Here is a 27,101-nt window from a genome sequence, read left to right on the forward strand (position 1 = left end):
CTATAGTCCCCCTTTAAGTACTGAAAGGCTGCAATAAGGTCTCCCCGCAGCCTTCTCTTCTCCAGGCTGAATAAATACATTACGTCTCAGATTAATAATTTTTTTTTTACTGATGGAGAATCTGAAAGCAAATTGTTTTGTTTTATTATGCTGTGGTTTGGAAAGTGTGGATAAGCAGTATGCTGCACTAAGTTTTGTCTGGAAAGGTGATTTTTAAAGTGTACTTTTCTGCTGAGGTGTTTCTCTGATATAGGGAATTGTGGCATAAGATATAGTCATTTTGACGTGGTGCAATTAAGTATTTTGCTTTCTCTACTATTTTACAATGGATTTTTGACTGGGGTTATTGTGGCTGTAATCCTGGAATGCATGTGTATTCTTCTGCTTGTTTCTTTCCGCTTAATGTTTAATCTCTTTGGCATGCAGGTTTTTGCAACAGAGTTTAAGAAATAAAAGCTTACAGATGAATGACTACAAGATTGCCTTGTTGTGCAATGCTTATTCAACCAATTCAGAGTGTTTCACTTTGCCAATGGGTGTACTAGTAGAGACTATTTATGGAAATGGCAACATGAGGATATCTCTTCCGGGGACTAATTGCATGGCATCAGGGTCTATTACACCGTTGCCAATGAACCTCTTGGACTCACTCACAGTTCATGCCAAAATGAGGTACAGTATGCAGCTATCTTTCCTCTTTCTCCTCCTTTCCTCTTTCTCCTCCTTTCCTCTTTCTCCTCCTTTCCTCTTTCTCCTCCTTTCCTCTTTCTCCTCCTTTCCTCTTTCTCCTCCTTTCCTCTTTTCTTTTGGAAAGCTTTCCTGTGTCTGGACATGTCATGGATCGATCTGCTTGTTTACTTAATAAATTTCTTAACTTTCATGCCCCTGTTTTTGATCAAAAAATACTTTCTGTCTTTCCTCAGTCTGATTCATAGCATAGCTACAAGGGTTATTAAGTTGGCTCACGCAAAATCTAGTCTGGCCTTGGCTCCTGCTCTTGTGGAAACCTATAGTCGCCTGCTCGTTTATATGGAAATAGAGTCCTTGGGAATCAAAGGCTTTATCAGTAAGAAAGAAAACTTTTTTTTTTTAAAACTCCCTTTCGTTTTGTTCAGTAGCATTTTCTTTTAAAGGCAACTAGGGACCATAGTAAAATGAAAATCTAATGACACAGCATGCTGAATACATGTACAAACTATTTTAGTGTAAAAGAAATTCTAATAGTCCTTCTAGTGCTGCAGTAAATTTTAGATGAGTGTGCTGCTGTCCCTTCATGCCATGTGTATGGTCAGAACATTCCTAGTTATGCTGCATTCTGCAAAAATATGCTAAATGTGGAAAGTTGTAAGCAAAGTTACTTAATTAAATGCAAATGGTATTTAATTGCACTTGTTAAAATAATTTGCATGTCTGCTGTATATGTTCCTTCAAAAGATTATTGAGCTGTGCACATTTACAGCCTCTTCAGACAGCACTTGCTCATGCAGTCTTTGGCGGTAATAAAATTTTCAAATCAAATATCTGACTTGCAGCTAAATATAACCATCTATCAACAGTGTACTCTGTAATTGTATTTTAAAGTGTAATCACTTGGAAAACTTACTTTACAAACTCTTTTTCATAAGGTCAGCTCCTGCCAACAGTGTTCAAATCTCACGCATGGGGAATTTTGCACACTCTGCTAGAAATGTTTAGCTATCGAATGCATCACATCCAGCCTCATTACAGAGTCCAGCTGCTCAGCCATCTTCATTCCTTGGCTGCTGTGCCACAGACTAATCAGAATCAGCTTCATCTGTGGTGAGTGATGGTTGCCATGTTTAACCATAATCTCTGATTCATCCTTCATTGTGTGTTGAAAGCTGTGTGAGAACTGTGTTTTAAATGGGACATAAGTACTTCCCAACCTTAGTTCTGTGGCTAAACTATTTTGTGGTATCTCAGCAGGTCATGTTTCAGAAGTGCAGTTAGATGTTTAGCAGTAGTACCCTGCAGAGTTGCATGAGGCAGCCTCTTGCGCAGACATGGCAGCAGTGTCACAGGTCAAAACACAGGAATGCATACCAGAACCGTCATGTCAGGAAGTGTCAGGCAACTGTTGAGCTTGCACTGGAGACAAAGAGCAATGCCTGCTCCTTGTAGTCGCAGTGATTGGCTTGTCCGCCAGTGGGACTGTGCTTGCTTACTCCTGTAGAGAATGTTTAATTCCATTACAAGAGTTAAGCTGGCTCCACTTAATTCTTTAGCCAAGTTAATATAGAGTCAGATCAGAGAAATAATCTGATTCATCCTGCAGCTGTAAAGGACTTGGTGCAAAGCTATGGTGGCTGCACGTGAACCTGAGTGGACAAAAAAGTGTCACTTCCATTGTCTGGTGTTTGCCAGTGTAAACCACGCAAAACAATGGCTAATCTGTATAAGAAAGATGGAAAAGCTGGTTAAAGAAGCTTGAGAGTTTATATGCCGCTAATTCTAGTCAAGAGCTTTGAGTTTAACTTACTGTTAAAAAGGTGGAGGGTATGAGATTCAGTTTGTATGTAGAACCTGGGGTTTGTTGTAGAAAATCAGGGAAAAGAGTGTCCATGCACTCTACTCACAGAGTAGAATAATTCTTGTGGGTGTATGTGAGGGAGACAGAGCAACCTCCATTATTATCAGTTCATATCAAGGAAGTCTAATGACACAGGAATTTCTTAGTCCAAATTCAAATCAATCAGTTGCTTATTCTTTACCAAGAATAAAGAGAGCAAGTGAAGGCAATTTTCTCCTTAAATTCAAGATCTTGCTCTTTATTTACCTAAATCTTGTTTTGTCATCTTAGTCTGTGAAATATGGGTGTTAATTGGTCACTTTTGCTAAGCACTGCATGGAACTAGATTGGAGTAAACTAACCTATGGCTTTGGCATTTCAAAGACACAATGTTATAAGAGTCTCTTAAATAACCTTGAACCTACCTGGTGTGAAAAGCTCTTCCATCTAGAGCACTGGAAAATATAGCACTTCTAATCAAAGGCAGTACTTCCTCCTTTCTTTAATAAGGACAATTTAGTGCTGTCTGCTTCAAGGTGATGGTTAGCTTTGAAACATCCCATGCATTATTCATGACTTTTTATTCTGTTTTTGCATGTATTTATTTATGTATGTAGCCTTGTTTAGAGGAAGACATTCAGAGATAGCAGAAGGTGGTGTGTCTGTAAATTGGAGAGATTTGAGGCTCTTTTTCAGGGGCTCTGCACCTGCAATTTCACTAAATCAACATTTGAGAGCTTTATCGGAAAAATAAAGTACTTAAGTTTATTAAACAGTTGAAGAAGCAAACTTTTCCAAAAGATTAAAAACATCACTTTCAAAACAAATGTTTTTGTATTACTTGAAGCAGAAGACGGAGGAAAAATAGGTATTTTGGGCATCTTAGAAGCAGCAGCGTAAGCATTATTTGGTAACTGGTCTGTTTCCTTCTTTCAGTGTTGAGAGTACTGCTCTAAGGCTAATCACAGCTTTGGGCAGCTCGGAAGTCCAACCACAGTTTACACGATTCCTCAGTGATCCCAAAACAGTTCTTTCAGCAGAATCAGAAGAACTCAACAGGGCTTTGATCTTAACTCTAGCAAGGGCAACACATGTGACAGGTAATAACAATACTTGTAGATAACATCTAAGTGAAAGCTGTAGTCAAGCCTAAAATACTGTTTAATAGAATAGCATGGAAATGACCCAGTCATAAAACATATCCTATTCACCTCCAGATTTGAAAAAAAATAATTTTAATTTCCAATTACTTGTTTTTAGGCAAAAAGCTATTATTAAAGCAGTAGTGAAATCAGACATTGTTTAGAAGTTTATTTTTGTACAGAGATACAGTGTGACTAGGTTTTTTTACTATCTTATTTTCAGTTTCACTATTTTAAATTCAAATGTTTGGATTGATTTGGATAGATGCCACTTAAAAAAAAAAAGTGGAATGTTCACAGCAAGTATGTTGCTCATGTGGTAGCCACCCCCTTTACAGCTTACTTTTAAGGGAAAGTAGTGTGTGTTTTAGGTTTGCTTTCTTAGGGAGGGGAGCGGGGGAAGCTTTTATTGTGTGTTTTAAAGTTTTAACAACGTGCAATGACATGGGTCAGGTTTTTGTTAGCTTGGAGGTGGAGGGGTATGTATTTTCTATCTCTCTATGCTTGTAGTCTGGAGGCTCACTGGTGAGTTAGAACGCTATTTGACAAAAACTGGTGGAGGTGATTTGAACGGGAAAGGGCTTCTTTGTGTTAGGTTTTTATAGATTTTAGCCTTTGCTCAACCTTTAGTGTTAAATCAACGCTGGGTTGGGGGAATGAGGCTTGTGTTTTATTTCTACAGCTTAATTGGGAAAGGTACTGCTGAACGGCCTTTTTAAAGTAATATAAAATGGAATCTGGCAATTTCATCATTATCTTCCTCAGGATTTTTTTTGAAGTCTAATCAGTTAATCAGCAAAAGCTTGGCTTACTGTCATTACAGGAAATTAAATGTAAAATCTTAAAATCAGGATTGCTTTATTTCTAGCTCAAAACCTAAAAATAATTTTGTTATTGTTAATACCCTAAAAAAGATAATATCCAGCTTGTTCTGTAGAGTAAATAAGATTTAACGAGAGGGGATGGGAGAAGTTGGCCAAAAAGGAACTCTGTTGAACTAGCAAAGCCTTGATGTGTGTGACTACAAAAGGAATACAAATAAGAAATGTGGTTTTTTGTGTGAAATTCTAATACCATCAATCCGTTTTCTATAGACTTTTTCACAGGCTCTGATTCAATTCAGGGAACTTGGTGCAAGGATATTTTGCAGACTATCATGAGTTTTACTCCGCATAACTGGGCATCACATACACTAAGCTGTTTTCCAGCTCCTCTGCAGGTAATAGTTTCAAACTGATGAATTTATAATTGGAGATACAAAGAATTTACTCCCTTAACAAGATTCTTTGCATTTGGCTAGTTGGTGAGATTCTTCCTCTGTCCAGACTACATTTATCTCAAGTCGCTAAAGACAGCAGCATGATTGTAATATTCCTATTTATTCAGAAATGCATTAGCTTCTCCTGGAGTATTCTAAGGCCAAGTTGGCCAACTGATACTTCTGGTGGAAACTAAATCAGATCTTTTAAAAATTAAAAAATAAAATTTAAAAAAATTGGAGAAGCCTTTTTTTCATGTGGCAATTTGTCATGTAGCTTTGTTAGCGACAAGGCGGTCACTGTGGTGTCACAGTGAAGCAACAACCCTACCTGGTAGGTTTGTACTGTACAAGGAACTAGGAACTCATAAGGTGCTAAGTCAAGCAAAAGTTTGCCTGCTGAAATTATTTATTCTAGGCTCTCAGTCACAACAAAGCCTACTTTATTTCAGGTATTCTTCAAGCAGAATAACGTACCTCAGGAAAGCCGTTTTAATTTGAAGAAGAATGTGGAAGAAGAATACCGAAAGTGGAAGTCTATGACCAGTGAGAATGACATAATCTCACACTTCTCTACGCAGGGTTCATCCCCACTTTTCCTATGTCTCCTATGGAAGATGTTGTTAGATACTGACCACATTAATCAAATTGGCTACAGGTGAGCTTAAAAGGTGTGCTATTTCAGAGTTATTACAGCAATATTCTCTGTTCTGAGGACATAGGCCGTGTGCGTTAACAGCTTGATTTGTACGTTTTTCATTAATTCAGAGCATGCAGAGCATGGAAAAAAGGAGTGGAGCTAGGTATTAGCAAGCATATCATAATCATTGTGCAGTGTTTAAGATTGGTTACACCATACAGTGGTCTGCAACACACATTCTTCCTGGTAAGAGATAAGGATGTGAGGTGTTTGAATTAAGCAAATGGCAACGTTTCAGGCAAACTGAAAAAGTAAGCAGAAAATATAAAGCATATATTTACTTTGCCTTTGTATGTGATTAAAGGCCAGATATCTTTTTTTTTTTCTCAAAACAAATGTTGGATTAAGATGAAAATTTATGATAGGACTAGTAACCCTACAGTTTTTTCACTTGTTCTCAGTAGTAACAGGATCAGCTTCAGCCCTGAAAAATACATTATTTCTTTTCAGTCCTTGTTAGGTCTTTTGAATTTATGATAACATGTGTTACTCTTCTGTGCAATGAGAAAATACCAGTATTTTAATGCTATGGTTTTATTAAAATGCATACTGCAGGAAAATAAAATTGAGTTGCAAAAGATTATCCTAAGAGGTATATAACTAAAAGTGCGTAACTAAAGCATCGATTCTGGGCAAAATACTATACATAAGAATTGGCAAACTTGAAGCATTTCTTAGTGTGCAGACCTTGGAATTCCATTGCTCTAAGTTTTTTTTTCTTTGCTTTGGGGTTTTCTTCAGCTCCTTTAATAAAGGGAGGGGTTTTGTCTTTTTTTGTTATTATATTATTTTTTATTAAGACAATTGTATTAAAACCCACTAATTTTTCTTCTTCCCTGCTAGAGTGTTAGAAAGAATTGGGGCCAGAGCTCTGGTGGCACATGTCAGGACATTTGCAGATTTCTTAGTGTATGAATTCTCTACCTCAGCAGGAGGCCAGCAGCTCAATAAATGTATTGAGATTCTCAATGATATGGTGTGGAAATACAACATTGTAACTCTGGATAGGCTGATACTGTGTTTGGTAAGTATTGCCTTAGAAGATACTATGCTAGTTCTTCATGCAGAGGCTGCTTTCTGAGTTGCTTTTGTAGGAGCAATCTTTTAAAAAATGCATTGGTTTTAAATAGTGACTATTTACTAACCCAGTAATCAAGTTAAATTACTTCTGTAAGCAGCATACAACTCAGAGTCTTACAGTTCTCTGAATCTTCAGTGGAAGCTTTTCTTGGTTATTTAATGGCAACCATTGAATCGGTATTATTAAATGTTGTTACTAGTGCTTTGGGTCTCTGACCTCAGAGCTATGCAATTGTATCTGCAGCCTGAAAAGGTAGAAGGGGTATGGCATGTCATGATTCAGAAGCAAAAGGAAAATGTTGTGCCCATTCGAGTATGCTTTCTTTGCTTAGCATTCAGCCTGTTTCATCAGAAAAGAACAAGAGAAGTGGCATTCTCTGTGTTTCTAGGTTACCCTACAAAATAAAGCAGAACTCACCTAGAGAGAATTAAATTTGCCTTCAGTGATTATCCTTTACTTATATTTTAAAATCTTATCTTAATGTAAGGCTGGTTGGTTGAATTTTAGTTTGGTTTTCAAGTTGAATTCCAAACATGTCAGAATGGCCGGAAGTTTGAAGCAATCTTAACTTCATTACAATTAATTGGTTATTTTCAATAATAGAACTGACAGCTAGAAGAGAGCTGGAATTCTTGGAGAATGTGCTATCACTGGGGAGTCTGTAAGACACTGCCTATGGAATAAAAAATGTGATGGGTACTTTTCACAAGGGTGATTGAACCTGCCTCTGTTCCGTGTCTCCACTTGAACAATAGAGTTGAAAGACCATAAGTTCAGTGTGAATTTGTGTGCAGATGTACTGAATGTGCAGCCAGATTTGCTAGCCAATGTTTAGGGGTTATAAAGCAGAGAGCAGCGTCAACTCTAATTCCATGTCTTCTGATGCATTTTGTTTCAGGCTATGCGTAGCCATGAAGGAAATGAAGCTCAAGTCTGTTACTTCATAATTCAGTTACTCTTACTGAAGCCTAACGATTTCAGAAACAGAGTGAGTGATTTTGTGAAGGAGAATTCTCCGGAGCACTGGCTGCAGAATGACTGGCATACTAAGCATATGAGTTATCACAAGGTATCAAAGCTAATAAAATCCTTTTGTTGTGATACTTTCCATGGAGTTGAGATCAGCCAGAGAGTCTTTTGTCCTCTAAATGACAGGACAGCTTTCTCAGTTTTTGCAGTTACTTAGTAAGTTGTAATTTATTTGGGCTATTATAAAAAAAAATATCACTATGTTTATGTAATAACTTTAAAATATAATGCAGTGATATTCAAAGACAGAAGTAGCTGTAGAGTTGGTTGGAAATTCATTATTGCTCATTTAAATGCAATCATTTTAAAATCTTGGGTTTACTGAAACTAATTTAGAACTGAGCTTTTGTGCATCGGGGAGAAGGTATTTCCTTCTGGTGTTTCATGACTATAGCAATAGTTAAACTGACATTTTCTCCTAATTATTAAAGCTTCTTCCATTTCCTGTGTGGCAAGAACATGATAGCCTGATATTTTAGGGAGGGGAATGGGGAATTGCTGAGATTTAAATGCTGCTGTAAATGTAGTGGCTTTTGCTGGCTGGAAAAGGATGTACCAATGCAATGTTCTGTCAAACGATACATCAACGTTCAGATGAAATAGAAGCAAGCAAACTCTCATGTAGTTAGCTACACATACGATCTAGTTCTGATCCAGAAGCTCTTTGGTCTGTATTAGCCCTCTGCTTTAGCCATACAGTGTCTTACCAATGCCTAAAAGTGTAAGGGTAGCCTGGGAAGTGCTCTGACATGGCTGTGCAGTTACTAGACCCAATCTGCCATATAGAAATGTCAGGCACAGGTAAAACGCTATAAGCTGAGCCTTCAGCTCTACTCATCTGGTATTTGAGTACATTCCAGTTCCTTCCCAGGGAGTTACTACGTGTGTATTACTTCTAGTGTTCTGATTCAGTATGTCATGCAGAAACTTTCAGTAGTGTTTATTTCCCCTAGGTTTTCTCTTAAAATACGTGACAAGGGACACATAAGCACTGGCTGCTTTCAGCTTTGCCTGGGGATGCTTAATGTTCTCTTATGCCCACTTCAAGTGGTGGTGAAACTTTGGGTGTGCTTTGGTTTTTTCTTAAGAAGCTATCTGCTAGTCTAATAACTAAATAGTTTCACTCAGAGTTGAACTTTCTTCGGTAAGCTTTGCAGTGAAATCATCTCACTGCACTTGTGTGATAATGAGATTTATGAAGTGTCTTTTTAAAGCAGTGTAGATGCTGAATGTTAATGCATTGCTTCTAAGGAAAGAGCTTTTGATTTTCTTGGATTTCTTTCCTTCCAGAAATATCCTGAAAAGTTGTATTTTGAAGGCTTGGCAGAGCAAGTCAATCCCCCAGTTCAGATCCAGCCCCAGTACCTACCAATTTATTTTGGAAATGTATGCCTGCGCTTTTTGCCAGTGTTTGACATTGTAATCCATAGATTTCTGGAATTGCTTCCAGTATCCAAATCACTAGAAACTTTATTGGATCATCTGGGAGGTTTATACAAATTCCATGGTAAGTTATCTGTGAATACATACCTTTATTCCTGTTGCAGTCATTCTGGTCTCCTTCATCTCTTTCTTTCATAATTTTCATCTACTGTCACAGCAGTGTTTTAATCCTTTCCTATTCTGTAAGCCCTGTGTACATTTCCACAGAGAAGTACAATCCTTATTTAGTGAATTTCAGCCTAACAGTGAACCAGCTTTTTATTGAGGTAGCTCTGGCTAATTCATGCTTTCTTCACACCTTTCCGTTTCACTCCCTTCTAGTAGTAAGTACTTGGACCTGTGCCCTAACAAACTTTCTGTTACTGAGACTGAAACAGCTAAAAAGCAGTTCCTCCATCTATCCTTGTTTAAGATTCAGAGAACTAACCTGATTTTTTTTAAACACTTTTATAATAATTTTTTGTGCAGATGTCACTGCTATGATATGCCCAGACAATTTATAAAATTCTTTCTTCACTGTGACTTCATACCTGGATTCTTCCTATTTAATACCTTTTATACAAAGGGATGATTTAGAGAGTTTACTTACAAATATGTTAGTATTATCATAATGATATGAACTGCTAGTAATACTGATTTTCTTTGCCATTTTCTTTGCCACCATAAACATAATAGTGATGCTAGATGTTATATCTGGGTTTTGTTTTTTTCCTTTTCTTCTTGGCAGACCGTCCAGTGACTTACCTGTACAACACTCTTCATTATTATGAGATGCATCTCAGAGAGCGCACAAACCTCAAGAGGAAACTTGTTCATGCCATAATTGGCTCTCTCAAAGATAATCGCCCACTAGGCTGGTGTCTAAGTGATACTTATCTCAAATGTGCTATGAATGCCCGAGAAGAAAACCCATGGGTTCCTGATGACATTTACTACTGCAAACTCATTGGAAGACTAGTAGACAATATCCTTCTTAAAGTTTGCATTAAGCGGTGCCAATGTCTTATAGCTTTGTTTCATCAAAATATAAAGTTCAATTTCCATCTATTCAGGTACAAAATAAAGCTTGGAGTCTTTCATTAGCTGCATATATCAGTCTAAATTCATATTGGTTTACTTCAGTGTAATTTTTTTCATTATTCTACACAGGGACTGTGCTGCCCTGGTGAAAATGTCTTGAAAGATATGGTGAGAACAAAGCACAGTACCGCTGTATAAATATTTCACTGTTTTAACGCATCACTTATAAATAACTGATGCATATGCATTCTGAATTGAATTCTAACTGCCATATAAAATCAGCTTGATACAAAGCATGAATATTTAAAAAAATGTAGAAAAGTAGATTACTTTATTCTAATGGAATTATTAATATTACTGAGAATAAAATATTGTAAGCAGTGTCACATTTAAGATGGTATATAACTAGCTGTGCCTAGCTGAAGATCGGTGTATGTGCTCTTAACAGCTGCTGAGAATCTGGTTTTTAGGAGTGAAAAACCAGAAGTTATATTTTTAATGCAAACCTACATTTTCTTAATTGCTGCCTTTTATTATTTTTACAGTTATGACTACAGCTAATTTAAGTTTCTGGGGAAATAGCTGGTGAACCCATGCAGCTATGTTCTGGGATATAGTGCTAGTGGAATCTCCCTGGATGTCGTCATCTTTCTGGGTCAGCTTTATGGGAGTTGACCAATTTTCTGGATGTTATATGCCTTCTTTCACTCCTCTTCCCGACCTTGCCTTTCTTTTATGTGTAACTTGAGAGAAGTTTATTAGATCTGTCTAAAGAAAGCTAAAATTATATAAACCCCTGCTTTTATGCAAATGTTAACAGTCTGTTTGGAGACCGTTTCTATATGTAGCTCAAATGAGTTAGTCTTGGTTGGGAAAACAGAATATTTTCAGAGACTAAGCAGGTGCTCGTTTTGCATAAACTGTCACCCTAGCATTCTGCTGAAAGATCTTATATTGAAGCAAATTAATGATTTCAGATCATGCAGAGTAGAAAATTTTTGTTATTTTAATCTTCTTGCCTTGGAAGCAGATGGTGAATGAGATGGTTGGTGTTGTTTTGTTACACCTCTTAACTGGGGAAATTTATCGTCTGCATGACCTTGTGTGTGTGGTATATTTATGGCTATGTATTCGTGCAGTCCTTCAGTGATGAGTATCATTGCCTTATATTCATCCTTTTGTCTATATGTCTTAATTTTATTAAATGATGTTCTTTTTTATTTGTTCTCAGTAACTTATATTTCATTTCAGTTCAACTTAGCATGTGTAGTATATGCCTATATTTTTAGGCAGTGTGCTGCTTACACTAGTCCGTGTTGTAGTGACTTCTTTTCCTTAATCATTGCCACCTATGGCAGGCAAATCACCCGGTCCATTTCCGAATTGTGACTGGAGATTCAATGAGTTTCCTAACCCAGCTGCCCATGCTCTCCACGTTACCTGTGTTGAGCTTATGGCGCTGGCTGTTCCAGGGAAGGATGTGGGCAATGCACTACTGAATGTTGTGCTGAAGAGGTATGTTGGCTCTCTCAAACTGCAATATATAATACATAATTAGAGATTGCTAGGGTAGTCTGTGATACTAATTTTCTTGGGGTTTTATAATTTTTTAATGAAGTATAACTCCTTTAAGTTTTACACATAAAGCGTTTTTGGAGGGCAAACAAGGCTGTAGGGATCAATCAGAAAAATCACATGTTGGATTTCTGTGCTCAAGTGGGTTGTGTGTGCTTCAGGAACAGTTGATTCAGCGTGATCCCCTTAAAAGACAGAGGAAAGACTTCACACAGGGAAAGAACTTGTCCAGTGGATTCAGTGGCATGAGGCTGGAAACAGTCTGTTCTCCTTTTCAGCTGTGCTGGGAGGACGACATTTCATCAGTTAATACCACAGCATCTTTGAACGCAAAGAAAGGGGCAGGAAGCATTCAGCAGGACTCTGAATCCTCCTGATGCTAATGTAAAATTGGAAGTACTTTGAAACAGAGTGGTGTACCAAGGCTAGCTTTTTGTCATGATGCATTAGGTTTGACCCATGGCTCTGTTTCTTGCTCAGGCACTGGTAGAAGAACTGAAGTGAAAGAAAGGTCGTGGTATTCTTGCAGTGGTTCACATGTCATCTTTGAGCAATGACAAACTGAAATGATTAGTTTTCAGCCTCATTCAGCTTTGTAATATATTATTGTTAGCTCTATTTGGGGCACATGGAGGGAAGGAGTAAATAAAGTGACAAGTAACCCTTAACCACTGAAGCCTGTTCAGCAGGAAGAACAGTGTAAAAACAGCCTTTGAATCCACTAACACAAAATCATGCCTGAACAAAGTTTTGCAAGCAACGTCACAATGGCATTTATACCATCTGCTGGCTCTCTTAAATTTACCTGTATGTGTATTATTCTCTCAGCTTGAGAAATATTCTTTGCATAAGTATACCTTGTCTTCAGCTGCACAAGAAGCACAAATTGCAGTTCTGAATTTTAGAGCTTCAGTTTTCGTTTTCTCTGTCTCTAGTCAGCCCCTGGTGCCAAGAGAGAATATCACAGCTTGGATGAATGCAATTGGACTAATTATCACAGCCTTACCAGTGAGTCAATATGTTGTCTTTTAAAATAAAAAAGTATCTTCTTCCACGTAAGGTTTATCATCTTTCTATTGTATGTTGTAAAAACTTCTGCAGTTTGCAGTGTGATAGCCAACATCTGTAGATTCCAGAGAGGGCTATTCAGAAAGGCTGCTTGCATGTTTGAGAAATACCTCTTCCTGCAGCATGGCAAAATTGACCAGGTTTTGTTTTTCTATTATGTTTTGAGCCTCGGGTGAAAAGAAGTAAATCACTCCTATTTAAAAAGGTAATTAAATGTCACATGTGTAGTATTAATTGAGAACTGGATCTATAAAATAAGGTCTATAAGGGTTCTGATGCAAAGCTAACTTTCTATTAATGCTTGCACATGCACACCCTGTATCTCTTAAGAGATGTGCCTAAAACTGCAGAAGCAGATATATTCTGTATTAGAGTTTATCATTAGAAACTTTGATCTTCTAAATATAATGACTCCTGGTACCTGTCCAGGACTGCCTGAATTATTTTGATCTTGCTTACCTGTTGCTTATATGTACAACAGTTATCCTTTCCCTGCAACTTCTCTTCCCCAACAAAATGGTTCCTTTTCTTGGAAGAAGGCCACCATAGATTCAATCCTTACTATTTTTATAATGCTTCTTACTATTCTTCCTGTTCCATCTCCTTGCATATTCATCTATATTCCTTGACTTTGTGCCTTTTTTTGTTTCCTGTTTCCATCTTGGATTTTTGGTCTGTTTGTGCCTGTACTTGGAAAACTCAGAAGATTCTCAGTCTCCTTCCATTAAGGCTTTTTGCTTCTGCTCTGCTTCTTTTGGAGACCTTTATATTAGCTAGCTAAATAATTAATGAAATGCATCTTGATAATGCCACACCCTCAAGTGTGCCACATCCACTAATATGGATGTTTTCTGTATTGTGCTGCTTAATTTTCATGTTTGTCAGACAGGGTTATAAACTACCATGTAGTTGAAAATGTTTTAGAAATGCAATAATACTAGAAAGAGATGAGGAAGCATTGTCTTAGATGGCGTTCTTTTCAGAAGCGATTCCAACTGCTTGTGCTTTCCAGGAGCCGTACTGGATTGTTCTCCATGATCGCATTGTGAGCGTTATCAACAGTCCCAGCTTGACGTCAGAGACAGAGTGGGTTGGTTACCCATTCCAGCTGTTTGACTTCACAGCGTGTCACCAGTCTTATTCTGAGATGAGTTGTAGCTACACTTTGGCTTTAGCACATGCTGTCTGGCATCATTCTAGCATTGGACAGCTTTCCCTCATTCCTAAGTAGGTGCAATGATTTTTGATTATTTAATTTGTCTTTTAAATTCCATGCATACTGTAGATAACAAAGCTATACCTGTAGCCCTTATACCAGCAAATATTTGCATGGCTTTCACTGACACAATTCTTGTCATCTGTAGGCTTCAGGGCTTTCGTCTAGAGCGCAGCTGCCTTTAATGAGCCTTTTTTTGTCTTGGTTTGCTTTTATGCTTTTATTCATTTCAATTTTTTTTAACCATTGACTGTAGTATATTCCTGAAGTATCAGCTGTAATCAGTAAATGTATCCTTAATTCTAGCAAGTACCCCCTAGCTGCAAGTTGAGATGCTTTGCTGACTGAAGGATGTGTTAGAGGTCCACTTAATCATTAACGCAAGTGAAAAATACGACTGCTCTAAAAAGTTGATTAGACTTTCCCCAGTGCCATGCTAATGAGAGAACTAGCAGACTTCATTTACTAAGTCTTAAAATATTGGACAGAAATGAAGGTGGCATGATGTATTCCTCTCAACTAATCCCCGGTTAATCCTGCACCTTGATTTTAAGGTAGTGTTAAAACATCAGAGGACAGCTTTTTGACTGTGTGTACCGTTCTGCTGAGCTTAAAATTGTTGCATGTTCTAGTCCAGTAATAATGACTAGAAATGTTCTAGAGCTTCACTGAAATGACTAATATTTGCATAACCACACAGTATTTTCTAAAATGAAGGCCCGAATCTGTGAGAGAGAATGTGATGTTTTGGCTAGAGTTTGGGGTAGGGAAAAGGGTGGGTGGGCGGAAATCCAGTTGAAGTAGTAAGTGTCTTGAAATACTACAGGTTCCTCACAGAAGTATTGATACCCATAGTGAAAACAGAGTTCCAGTTACTCTACGTTTACCATCTTGTTGGTCCTTTTCTACAACGGTTCCAGCAGGAGCGGACACGATGCATGATAGAGGTAAAGTGAAGCTCTTAGTTGACTTTATACAGTATATATTATTTGAACTTTGCAAATATATTACAAGGCAGAATCTGATAGAGATCGTTGATAAACATTCAGAATTAAATTCTATACAAATTAAACAGTATTTTCAAGGATCTGAATTGCTGGGCTGGTGTTCAGTTATCCAGTTAATTGAAATCTTGTCAGCTTTGTTCAGGATAAAACACATATCACTTTGTTGTTGTTGTTAAAAAAATACAACCCCCAAAATAGCAAGCAATACACCACTACTGATTACTTTTTCATCCCTAGTTACCAATGTCTGTGCTGGGGTCTTCCCTCTTAACCTTCTTAGGTGTCCATTAGTTCCTGTGCTGCAAGTCCTCCCTGCTTCCAGTTGTTTCTAAAATATTTAGTTTGCATACATTGTTTTTATGAAGAAGTCAAAAAGTGTAGGGATGTGTACACAGTGGGAGAAGTGTTTTGCAACTTTTCTTCCCATGTTTTTGGATATATCATGAACACAGGATACTGAGAAAGAAACTGAATCAAGCAGTTAAGTAATGATACGGCAGCGTTTCTGTATACTTGTTTACGTATTTCTTTCAGTTTTGCCACTGAGTTACGGCCTTCTCTGGTTCTTTTTAAGTATACTTTGGAAGCATGAGACAAAAAAAATACATATATAGTTCTTCAGGAATGCTTTCTTTCTTTTTCTTTTTTTTGGTCTTAAAGCTACACTAAGTTACTCCAAAAAGTATTGGGTTTTTTTTTCATAAAGTAGCACTTAAGTAAAAGTACTGGAGAGCAACAGAAGGTACTGTTTAGGCATGGATCAGTATAATTCCGTGGACTCCTGTTTTATACTATAAATAGATTCTAAGTATTGCTTTGACTGGTTTCTTCCTTCCTCTGTCAGGAAGGTTTTTTTTCTGTGCCTGCATTCTCTGTATTGAACCAAAATACAAGAAAAGTTAAAAAGCTGTCATCTTTCTGTGCTTCTTAACATTCCCGTAACACTTCTTTTTCTTTGTGAGGATATTGTGAGGGGTTGCTACCCTCAGACTAGGCAGCAACTATCATCTGACTTAAATGACCAGCACGAAGTTCAAGTTTCACAATTGCCTTCTTCAAATGGTCGTAGGCATACGTATGTTTGCACACCGCACTTCCTTCATAACTATATTCGAACACTGTAGTTGTAATCCCTTTGTAGAGAATGCTTGAACCATTAAAATGCACTGTATGCTGAAGACCGTGCTGGGTTCTAGATACAAGCTGAATGCAGTAAAGTGCAATTTCTTCTCTCTAGAAGACATAAATCTTGTGCTAAGCTCTTGCTATTTTTTATTAAGGTCTACTTTTGAAAATTTTGTAGGTGCTTACTCAAACCGTATTGCAGTTCAAGATGTTTAAGCGCTAATTCAGAAGCTTGTACCAAAATACCATTATTGTACTTGCTGGAAGTTGACTTGGGAAAATGGGTTCTTTTAGTGGAGCATAATGGGATGAGTTAGACCTGCATGTTTGTCCTTGCAACAAAGTAAATAGTTAGGAGTCACAGATACTTCAAAAGCAGTACACTCTTTTCAACTGTATTTCTACTCTAAAGCGTTTTAAAAGGTGTTTTAATTGGAGGTGCTTTTTATGTCTGTGGAAACAGATTGGAGTGGCGTTTTATGAAATGCTCCTGAATGCGGATCGGTACAGCTCACACCTGAACTACATAGATCCTATATGTGACTTCTTGTATCATATGAAGTATATGTTTACAGGAGACAGTGTGAAAGACCAAGTAAGTGAACAGTAGATATTCATACTTTAATCACCTTTCTCCCCATATAGCAGTTCAATCACTTTATGAATTATTTTCATAGGTAGCAGTACAACAAAATGCTTAGCAGTTGCTGAATCTCTCTGTGCAAATTAGGAAGTAGGTGCACTTCTACACATTAAAAAGCTTTAGCTGCAATAGGCAAGGTATCTTAGATTTCAAGATCAGTTTCTGTAGTCTGAATTTTAAGATAAGCTTGAGGGTGCTTTAAGTACTACTATTAAAGCAATCGCTTGAAATAAAGCTACTGGATGTTTTATAACTTTTCCTCATTTCAGTCTGTCCCTTTTAAGTTTTTACCCAATTTCTGTTTCATTAATATAACTTGACATGTGACAAAAGCAAGAATGTGTCCATGTTCAGTGAAAAATTGTTCATCTGATTTAAGTTTGGTTTATAATTGTATGCACTTTTAAAAGTGTCTGTTGTGTGAATCGTTTTGCAAAGCTTTGGTGTAGAACTGTTACACCAGGGAGGGTTATCTGGTTTTTTTAAGGTTAGTTATCAGAAGAGGTCCAAAAGTTAACACAGTGAATAAAACATTAACATAAATACCACTATTTACTATATCTTTTTCCTTTCTTCGTTGTACTAATGTGACATCTGTGTATAGTAGTGACATGTGTCAAAATACTCCTATTCTACCAAATGCATTTCTGTCCTATTTATTTATTTTAAACAGGTTGAGAAAATAATTTGTAATTTAAGACCAGCTTTGAAACTTCGGTTACGCTTCATAACACACATCAGCAAAATGGAACCAGCTGCTGTTCCACAACAGCAGCTCAGTAATGGGTCACCAGCACAACAGCCCAGCCAAGTGCCTGTCAATGTTGCTTTGCCAGTAACACAGTGACATGAAGTGTTCAGCTGGCCTCGGTGTGAAGGCTTCCTTCTATTACTGACCAAGGTGAAACATCAGCTGATCTGAAATCTGGTGTGCTGTGCGAAAGGAAAGCAAACCACGTACAGATCTGTGCTTCATTTTATTTTGCATAACAAAGCTGTCTAACTTTATTACGCATGCCAGTCTTCTTACCTGTTTATATCAGGCACTAGATGAGGTGTATTTTGCCTTTCTCTGAAAGCACTGAGTAAAGATTCTCTGCAACCAAATGCATGGATTTCTGAAGAGTTTACAATATCCTGCTCCCTGTCCTGCTTTGAGTCATCTGGGTTTTTCCTTGCTTTCTGTCTGTGATATGAAAGGACACTCAATGTATGTAGCCTGGTAGGAAATGGCCTTTTTAAACTTGGGTTCCACCTCATTACAAATTTGTATTCTTTTTGTCCAACAGAAGAATTTAAATTCTTTTTGCCTTTTGGGCAGACAAGTTCAGTCCTTATACAGAAACGGTCCTAGACAGAGAGACTGCATCAATTGCATTGAGTTGTAACATCTTTCCAAAGACTAAGCCTTTGAAAATGTCTGCAAATTTTGTATGTACAGTTTATATTCAACAGATGAGCCATGGGTTTGATCTAGCATCAATTGCTAGACTGTTAGAGTACCACCCAGAGGCTCTCGCTAATGAATCTATTGTCTAAGCCTGCGTATTCAGTTCAATCTGTGCTGGTTCGTATTTTATCTTTCCGATTTGGGAAATGGTGTAGTTTTTCTTAAGCCAATCACATGAATTTTACTGATATTTTATATTTTAGATTTGTATAATATTCTACTTAAGTTTTATGTGTACTGTGTTCAGCAGGTTTTGATAACAGAATGAAAGGCTCAGTGTTTTGTAAATACTCAATCTTGTTTGACAAACTTTTTAAATTAAAAAAAAAACTCTTTAAAAGACTGTATTAGTATTAAGCTTACTTATTTTCCATATCCATTACCTTAAAAACAAGGATTGACCATAGCACATATGCTTCCATGTCCCACATTCTCTATCAGCTTTACAATAATGCCAACTTAAACCTTTTACAACTCCAAAAGCAGAAGAATGTTTTAGGTTTCTGCTGTGCCTTTGTTCCTTCAGCAGATACCGGCACAGTAAGGCACAAACTTTTTTTTCTGATTTAGGATCCAGAAACCCCGCATGGAGAGGTTCCCCTCCAACCCTCCTATTTCTTTACTTACACATCGGTATTAGCAGTGGTCAGAGGCACCACTGTGTTTCTCCCTCCTTTCTTCTAATCATTTGAATCGGAAGAAAGGTCCTGGGTTTTTTGGTCTCTCTTTCCTTTAGGGGGGGTGGGGGGGATATGTCTTTTTTTTTTTTTTTTTTTTTGTCCTTCCCTCCTGTATGTTTCTTCTGTATAATCTTTAAATTGTAGTGCTGTTCAGGTCTGGTCCTTCACCTCATAGACTTTCACACAGAGACCACTCTCTGACTTGGTGATGGCATTTGATGTCAGATTTAATAGAATTGAGTTTTTTTAAACATAAATGGGCACCTTTGAATATTTTTCTCTTGAAATGTGAGGGGAATCCTGTCTGTGTCCTGGTGAGAGGAACGCAGTGGGTTCCTGTCAGCCATCAAAGGCAGAGGATCTATAGTTCTGCCCTAACCCTGTTTCAGCACTGAGCGGGCTCGAGCTGCTTTATAGTTTAATTTTAATTATGAAACTGAAATGCCCCACACCTAATTTCCACCCTCCCCCCGCCGTCAGTGCTTCATGGGAAATTTTTTAAGCAACCCAGATGGCTTTGAAGCAAAAAGCTGAGCTGCAGGAAGCAGGAGAGACTGAGGGAGGCCATGCAGGCACAGGGAAAAAACCCAACATTGTTAAATAGTCCCTAGGTATATAACACCATCCACGTTGTAGAGGGCCCTGATCCTTTCATAGCTGGAAGTTTGACATTCCAGATTTAAGGTGGGACTCCACTAATGACTGTTGCTCATGAGAAGAGCTATGCAGGCTAAAGTAAAGCTTTGTTTGGGTCAGAATTGTTTATTGTGGTGCAGACTTGAGGGGATGAGAGTTATTTTTGGAAAGTGAAAGGAGAGAAATCTGATGTGGTAGCAGATTGCAGCTGAGTGACGTTAGAATTCAACAAAGAAATTTGAAAAGGAAAAAAAAGAATCGTTTTACTGTAGTAAAGCTGCTGCTTTTTATTAGAGCTGCATCTGCAAGCCCTACCTGGGGACTTACACACAGCTGTGGTGCTGTAAGCCCCCAGACGCAAAGTGATCTCCTTTCATTGTAGGCTGAGCCATGTCAAATCAGCCTGCACATCAACAAGAGCCATTCTCACAGTTACTGCCTCTCAGATGCAATTTCTTCATCACGTATATGAACCAAGATTCACGTGCTTTATGTTTTTAGGGTCCCCACAAGTATGGATTTTGGATATCTCCACCTCTTTAATGCATGTCTCCGTAATGGCAGGGCTGGGAGGGCATAGGCTAAGGCTTGCACTGCATTCCCTGAAAATGTGATAAAACAAGGCTGCAGATGACCTCCCTCTTGGATTAGCCATTTCCATTTTCCATTGACTGCTCGTCGAGTCAAGGGAGAGTGGCTGGCCAAGCTAGGTGCTGAATGGCGGATAGGGTAGTGTTCGTACAGTCTAGTGCTGATAGGATGTAATACCTAGTGATCTCTAGGACATGTTAAATACAGCAAAACAAGCAAGGAAAGGACATGCAAGTGTCGGTGAGTTCCATGATTCACATCCTTACAAATAGAAAACTGATGGCTACAGTGAAAAATGAACAGAAAAGGGTCTGGCAGTCCTTCTGCGTAACACTTGTACTGAGATACAAGATTTGCAGAGGCTTGTTCCACACTAATGTGAGAAATGTATCTGTCATGACATTTCCTTGGTTTGTTTTTTTTTTTTCCTTTCGGTTGAAGCACATTTTCCCAATGCTGGTCTTGAAAGCAATGGCAGGTACATTTAAAATTAGTGACGTTCTACTGAAAGTTGTATAAAATACAATTAGCATGTTCAGTGTGAAATGACAGCATAGCATTATCCGTATGATGGCACTGGAGTTGAGAAATTCAGTGTTGATTCCCACTGCAGCTAAAAGTCAGGCATGCCATTATTTATTAAATGCTGACAGAATGAAGAGCACGAAACAAGGTCCTGAATGAACCAGTCTCTGCACTGAAGAACTTATATCCTATAAATGAAGGTGTGCAGAAAAATTGTGTAGTTGAGAAAAAAATAATAACTTGTTGGGTTTTCTTATTAGCCTATCAATTTACCTGTGAGTGCTGCAGAGGCAAGGTGGATGTGTGCCATCTTTGACTTGTTTGGCAAATGCAGAAGGGCCTTAAGAGGTGTGGATGAGATAAACAGATAGGAATGGAAACTGTTGATGTTTGCAGAAGGGTTGTGAGGTTGAATTCTCTAAGAAAATCCCTGTAGGCTCCTTCCTTCATGTCGTTCCTGCTAAGACATACTTTAGCAGAAAGGAGACCTGGGTGTAGCTTGTCACATCAGTATCTTTTCTGTTGGATTTTTTGTGTTATCAAGCCCCAGCTGAAATAGCCTTTAAGGGCACTTACAGGAGTAGATTCCCTTTTTTATTTGCTTTCTTGAAAACGATAGATGAAATGATTTCCTTTAGGAGTGCAGATTGATTCCATGCAAGGCAGTAAAGGTAGATTGTTGTCTGCTTTCAGCTAGCTCTTAGCCTTCTTTAATCAACGGCGGTGCTCTGACTATGGATAAAAAGGGGAGAGATGGAGAATATATCCCCTCCGCCACTGCAGGATTAGTGTTGCTCTGGGAGCAAAAGCCATGTTAAAAGACATGATAAAAAGAGTTCGGCAGCAATACTGGCTCCCACTTCTCCCTTCCCACCTGTTCTATTTGTTCTTGCCCCCAGTGACTACCCTCCTACCTAACTGCAGAACTGCCCTGTGAAAATAAAACATGACTTCTCCCCTACGGGAGCAGATCCCAGCTGGGAGCTGGCGTGGGAGAGGCTGGGCGGGCACCACGAGCACCTCCCAGCTTCCATGCTGCAGGTAGCTGATGCGGCCTGTGGTGAACGTGCTAGCGGAGGGCTGTCAGCATGAAATGAAGTCCGAACTGTTGAATGGGTACATTTAGGCTACTTAGTAGCTTGAGAAGTAGATCAGTGATGGGGGAAGCTCTGTGAGGTTGGAAAGAAAGATTTGGGGTGCAGTTCTCATCTAACTAAGCCACGGCACAGACTGTTCTTGCTGGTTGAATTGCAAAGAACTGAGCCCATGCCAGTAATGTGTCTCTACGCCTGGATGTGCCCACACTTTGGAAGCGCAGGTCACATACCAGCCATGTCACCTCCTCTTCTTTGGTGGCTTTGTGCCCACTTCCCCAGAGAGAGCTTGGCTGGAGAATTAGGTTTTTCCAGAGAAATGCCTTTTTTGGAGGCGCTCAATGCAAACTCTTAGAGCAGCTGAAAACAGGGACCTTACAGTCTCTTTCCTACTTATGATCCCAGATTAAGACATGTGATGCCTTGGACGTATCCTGGCCCTCTTGAGGACAGGATGGACAGGATTTCGCCTCTCCTGCTACCTCCTGGCTGTTGGCCAGTCCCTGCTCATCCCTTGGAGGGCCCTCACTGTAGCTGAAGGGAGGAGGGTGCTGAGGGCTCACGCGTTGCGGGTCAAGCTAAATGTTGACAGCATGCAAATCAACACACACAATAAAGGCTTTCTGAGCCTTTCACCTCTACAATTAAAGGAACAACTGAGAGAAGTCTGAACAGCACCCAGGCGTTGGCATTATGGTCTGGAGTCCTGTGGGCCTCAAATTTAACATGGCAGAAACACTCTATGTGCTGTATCTAGTTGAAGAAGTAGCCTCAAATAAGTTTATTACGTTAAGGTGGCTGCGTGCCAGAGTCTGCACTCTTCGAGGCAGTATTAGGATGAGTAAAACTCCCATGCTCCAGATGTAAGAGAACAACCACCACAGTAATTTCATTTTAACTCCCCTCTTTTTCTTAATAAAAAGGCACCTTTTAATATTTAGGCTTGGTTTTACACATTTTAATAGCTGGTTTTGAGCTCTGCAATGTTCAGGGTTTGGAGAAATAGGCCAAAAATGGGGGTGAGATGAGGCATGGCTGAGGGGCCTCATCACTCTGAACACTGGACAAAATTAGCTTCTGATTTTCCCCAAATGACTTCTATGTTAAGTCCAAAACAAAGACAACAGATGTCAATCCTGAACGTAACATTCATGAAAACTCCTTTTCCTCCCCAGTAGAAAAAATGTGGCTCAGTTTTCCATATTTTCCACGGTGCCCCTCTTTTCACACAAAAAGCGTGAACAGCCTTGAAGAAAGGTCACAGTCAGTGGCAACTTCATTATTTGCAGCCTCACACGCTCCAAGCAAAAGTGTTTCTAGATTGGTCTGACAAAAGCCAGAGATGCTGTTTACCTGTCCCTTTGAAAGAGGAGCTCCAATTATTCCTGCTCACGGCTTCAACTTGACACTCATTGTGTCGCACGGCCTCGCCATTGGGGAGTCGCACCAAGCAGCGCTGGTCCTTCCCCTTGGATGACAGATTCTCCCTTGTCTTCCCGGCAGGAAGCAGCCTTCCCTCACCTGCAACAGGGGTGAAGTTACTGTACAGAGATTATTTTTTTTCTTTCCATCCACAGGAAAAAGCAAATGTACAAACCCAGCAGCAGCAGTTACTCCTTTCTTGTCAATGAGCCTCTTGCAAGGCAGTAATGGTTTTACTGTTTTCTTAGACTGTTAATTTGCAGTCTTTCATATGACTAAGATGCCACTATAGCAGTTTTTAAGAAATATGTGCTTTCATGATGTGCAGTGCTGGGTGGCATCTCTTAGGTATCCTTGAAGGGCAAAGCTTTCACGGAATACATCCTATCTCATGTTGCTATTTATAAAATAGGTAAATTTTTTTTTTCAACAGCTTCATTTTACTGTACACAAAAGCTTTAAAAGGATGGATAATCCTTGACCAATAATGACTGTCAACTCTGCACTCTGGCAACTATTTCAAATTCCGTCTGAGATTTCCTTGTCTTTTTTTCTATCGCCTTCTTTTTTACTCAGAATTTTCTGAAGAAAAAGACAGACAAATCAAGGCCAGAGGATTTTCATGATTCCCCACAGTACATTGTCACATTTCAGAGAAAAATTTAAAATTCCTGTGCTTCAGTTTTTGCAAGAAACTCTACCCCAGATGCAGGGCACAACTGGGCAAGCCCATACAGGAGAGAGTCACGCAGAGCAGGGGCACAAAGCACCTTTCCATGTCTGCCTTCATGGGCTCCACCACATTCAGCTCCTGCAACCCTGAGCTTTCTGCTTTCTCACCCAGTGAGCAAATGGACAGATTTCAGACCAGCCCATGGAGGGTGGCCCCATCATGAACCACTGCAATGTGGTTTCTTGGTTTTCTGTGATTTCCATGCTGGCATTATCCCGTTTCTGCCACTTCTCCATGCTCCTGCTCTCACTGCTGTCACCACAGCTTTCATCTGCAGAACCTCACTGGCCACCATCCACAACTTCCACTGGATTCAGCCTTCCCCAGTTCTGAGCTCCTCACCCCTGCGAGCATGTGAAGCAGCCAAGAGCTGAGCACGCGTATTGCAAATACAAGTAACCATTTGGTGAAGACATGGGACTTCTTGTCTTTAAAAGAGAACAAGAGAAATTATAATAATCAAGAAAATAATAAGAGCATGATAATTTCTCATTATTTTCAGAAGAAATCTAAAAAAGGTCTTGAGAAATCTGGAAAATACAAAGCACCATATTTGCCATGCAGCTTTGAGAGAAATTTATTTAGCGTGTTGGGTTTTTTTTCTCTCAGTCACCCTAACATGTGAGGGTGATTAGAATATTTGCCACTTGCAAAGGAATGTTACTATGTGATTTTATTTTGCATAGCTTTCTGGGAGATGGGCTATCACATCAGCTGTGGCAATGGTCCAACCTCCCAGCCTGCAAAGAGGTTGTTAATGGTGCTTTCGCCTCTCTCAGAGGCAGTTTGGACTACCACTTTCTTCTTTTCAAAATGAGCACTCTAGCCAAAGTAAAAATAACAGGGTGCTATAATTATATTCTCTTTTTCTCCTGGTGCATGAAATCAACACTCAAGAAGGTGTTGGCTTGATAATATTTCCAGCCAGTGTGCAAGCCGAACCTGCAGTACTGCAAGCTGTGAAACAGATTTTTACATACACATTCCTCGTCTGGGCCTTATTTACATTAGAAACATATGAGACTGATGTAGTGTATCCAAGCTGTCACACAGAGGAGGCTTTTCTAGTGTTGTATCCCAAAATACTGGTACAGCCCTTAGGCTAGTCCCTGCTCTAGGCATCTTCCCAATGTTTTGGCTTATTAAAGAAAAGCCTTAAAATGGACACATTGCTCAGACATGTTCCTTCAGGTCCGCTGTCAAACCTCGGTGAAGCCCCGTGGAAACTTGTCATCACTTCACTGGGATTTGGATCTGGGATTTGGCCACTTCCTTGGACAGGCACACGCACCCCTGTCACCAGGTTTCCCCAGTGGGGTTGTGCACAGCCAGCCACGAGCGAGCAATGGCCCAAAGCAGATTACGTGACACGAATGCTCCATTTAAAGCTTTTCAAATGTGCATCACGTCAGCCCTAAGCATTTAATGTGTGTGTGTGTGTACACACACGCCTATAATTTTAGATTAAGACATTGGAACATATGGTTTTCAGCTAACTTGAGAAAAATGCAGGATGGATAGTTGTATGAATTAAAAGTAGAGGCAGTGCTCTGGAGCACGTGCAATGCTTCTGAAGTGGCATTCTGTGTCAATCCTGTCAGAGAACAGAAAGCTCTTCAAAATGTATGGGACACCACAAAAATCTAATTTCTGTGATCCATCAGCAAACTATTTCTTCTGCTCCAGTAGATGACAAGGTGACAAAGCTTGTTTTAAATAACATTTTCAACTTGCTTAATAAATTATAAAAGGCAGCTTGCAAATGGTATATTTCATTTGTGGTGACATAAATCCCAAACAGATTTTTCAGTAGTGTTACGAATTATATAAAGTGATTTGTAGGTTTCCTTGGCATCAGTTGTCTGTCTTTCTCCCTGAAATTAGGCAAGCTAAAAGACAGGAAAGTAGGACAGCATTAAAAAGGAATTAGGATGAAACATTACAGAGTGGGAGTATTTGAGAAATTAAAATATAAAATGCTGACAAACCACCAAGGAATGATGGGCTAGTGGCTGAGGTACAAGAAAGGACTGCAAGAACCTAGATTCGTTCTTCTCTGACAGTCTTCCCAAGTGGCCTTAGAAAAAAGCTCAGGCATTCACTGTGCCTTTATTTTCCATCAGTAAAACATGGCAAATAAGACTTCCCCAGCGTCCTGCTTGGGCCATGGAGACTGTAAAGTACTCATATATACATAGTGACAATCAGGGCCATGTGATGGCCATAGGGAAATAACAGGAAATATCATGAACTAAACTGCTAAAAGCATCCTTTCCCTTGAGCCTGGTACTGTCTGCTTTGTCTTCTGCAGAGGTTCCCAAACTTGTTGTGCTGCCACCATCGTCACCGTTATCAGCTGCTGTCCCGGTTTCTGTATGTTACAGAAAAATTTCAGTTGCTTGGTCAGCATCTGTAAGATCTGAAATAACAGCTTACAGGCCCCATACCAAACCTACCACAATTTGGGAGTCCCAGGTCAAATTATATAACGATTGTTAAGATGGAGGTGGATTTTGTTTTCCCCAAACTAGGGTACAAAAGGAAGTTTTGGATAGAGGCATAAGCATTCCAGGGACAAGATCATATTTATTCTATACACCTTTTTTTTTTTTTTTAATGAGCTCATTTATCTGAATGGGTGACATTTCCTGCTGAAATCCCTGTCCGCAATCCTAGTATCATCCCAGGGCAAAAAAACATCAGTGAAGGTATGGGAAGACTGTTGAAACCCCTGCTACAGCCAAACAATTAAATTCATCCCTGTAGTAACTTAGTCAAGGACCTCAGTTTGAAACTGTCAGAAGGTATTAGTCCAGAGGAGACTAAGAGTTTGTTTATAGCAGAGCTGTGTCATTCAGACAGGAGAGCGTGGTAGTGGTGCAACTCCGTAGCATATATGGTGGCAGGTATGTGGTGCCCCTCATTAAGCTCTTCCACCTCGCAGCGAGGTTTCTGTGCTTGTCCTTCCGCGTGTTGTGCCAAGGTGTTTTTAAGCTTCGTTCACCTCCTGATGTGGTGAAGCAACATCACAGCTGTAAATGAGGAAAAATTGGACTCATCATTTGCTCGGCTGTATATCAAGCTGGTTTTCCTGTAAACAGCACCCCTGTGGTACCACCAGGAGTCCAGTGAA

The 27,101-nt window shown here is 39.2% G+C and overlaps 1 protein-coding gene across 2 annotated transcripts in view; it reads left to right on the forward strand.

The window, feature by feature from the left end:
* Positions 1-18,629, forward strand: part of MED23 (mediator complex subunit 23) — a 43,164-nt gene extending 24,535 nt beyond the window's left edge. For both annotated transcript variants that reach the window (XM_064447275.1, XM_064447277.1), the window contains 16 exons: positions 427-672; positions 924-1,066; positions 1,626-1,800; positions 3,467-3,630; positions 4,767-4,891; positions 5,383-5,588; positions 6,474-6,654; positions 7,610-7,780; positions 9,031-9,247; positions 9,911-10,147; positions 11,553-11,718; positions 12,714-12,786; positions 13,859-14,073; positions 14,889-15,009; positions 16,658-16,789; positions 17,511-18,629. In XM_064447275.1, coding sequence (XP_064303345.1) covers positions 427-672; positions 924-1,066; positions 1,626-1,800; positions 3,467-3,630; positions 4,767-4,891; positions 5,383-5,588; positions 6,474-6,654; positions 7,610-7,780; positions 9,031-9,247; positions 9,911-10,147; positions 11,553-11,718; positions 12,714-12,786; positions 13,859-14,073; positions 14,889-15,009; positions 16,658-16,789; positions 17,511-17,684 — 2,746 coding nt within the window. In that variant the 3' untranslated portion in view covers positions 17,685-18,629. The remainder of the gene's footprint in view (positions 1-426; positions 673-923; positions 1,067-1,625; positions 1,801-3,466; positions 3,631-4,766; positions 4,892-5,382; positions 5,589-6,473; positions 6,655-7,609; positions 7,781-9,030; positions 9,248-9,910; positions 10,148-11,552; positions 11,719-12,713; positions 12,787-13,858; positions 14,074-14,888; positions 15,010-16,657; positions 16,790-17,510) is intronic.
* The last annotated feature ends 8,472 nt before the right edge of the window (positions 18,630-27,101 follow it).

Source organism: Phalacrocorax carbo, chromosome 3 (genome assembly GCF_963921805.1).
Source record: "Phalacrocorax carbo chromosome 3, bPhaCar2.1, whole genome shotgun sequence".
In the NCBI taxonomy this organism is placed as follows: domain Eukaryota; kingdom Metazoa; phylum Chordata; class Aves; order Suliformes; family Phalacrocoracidae; genus Phalacrocorax; species Phalacrocorax carbo.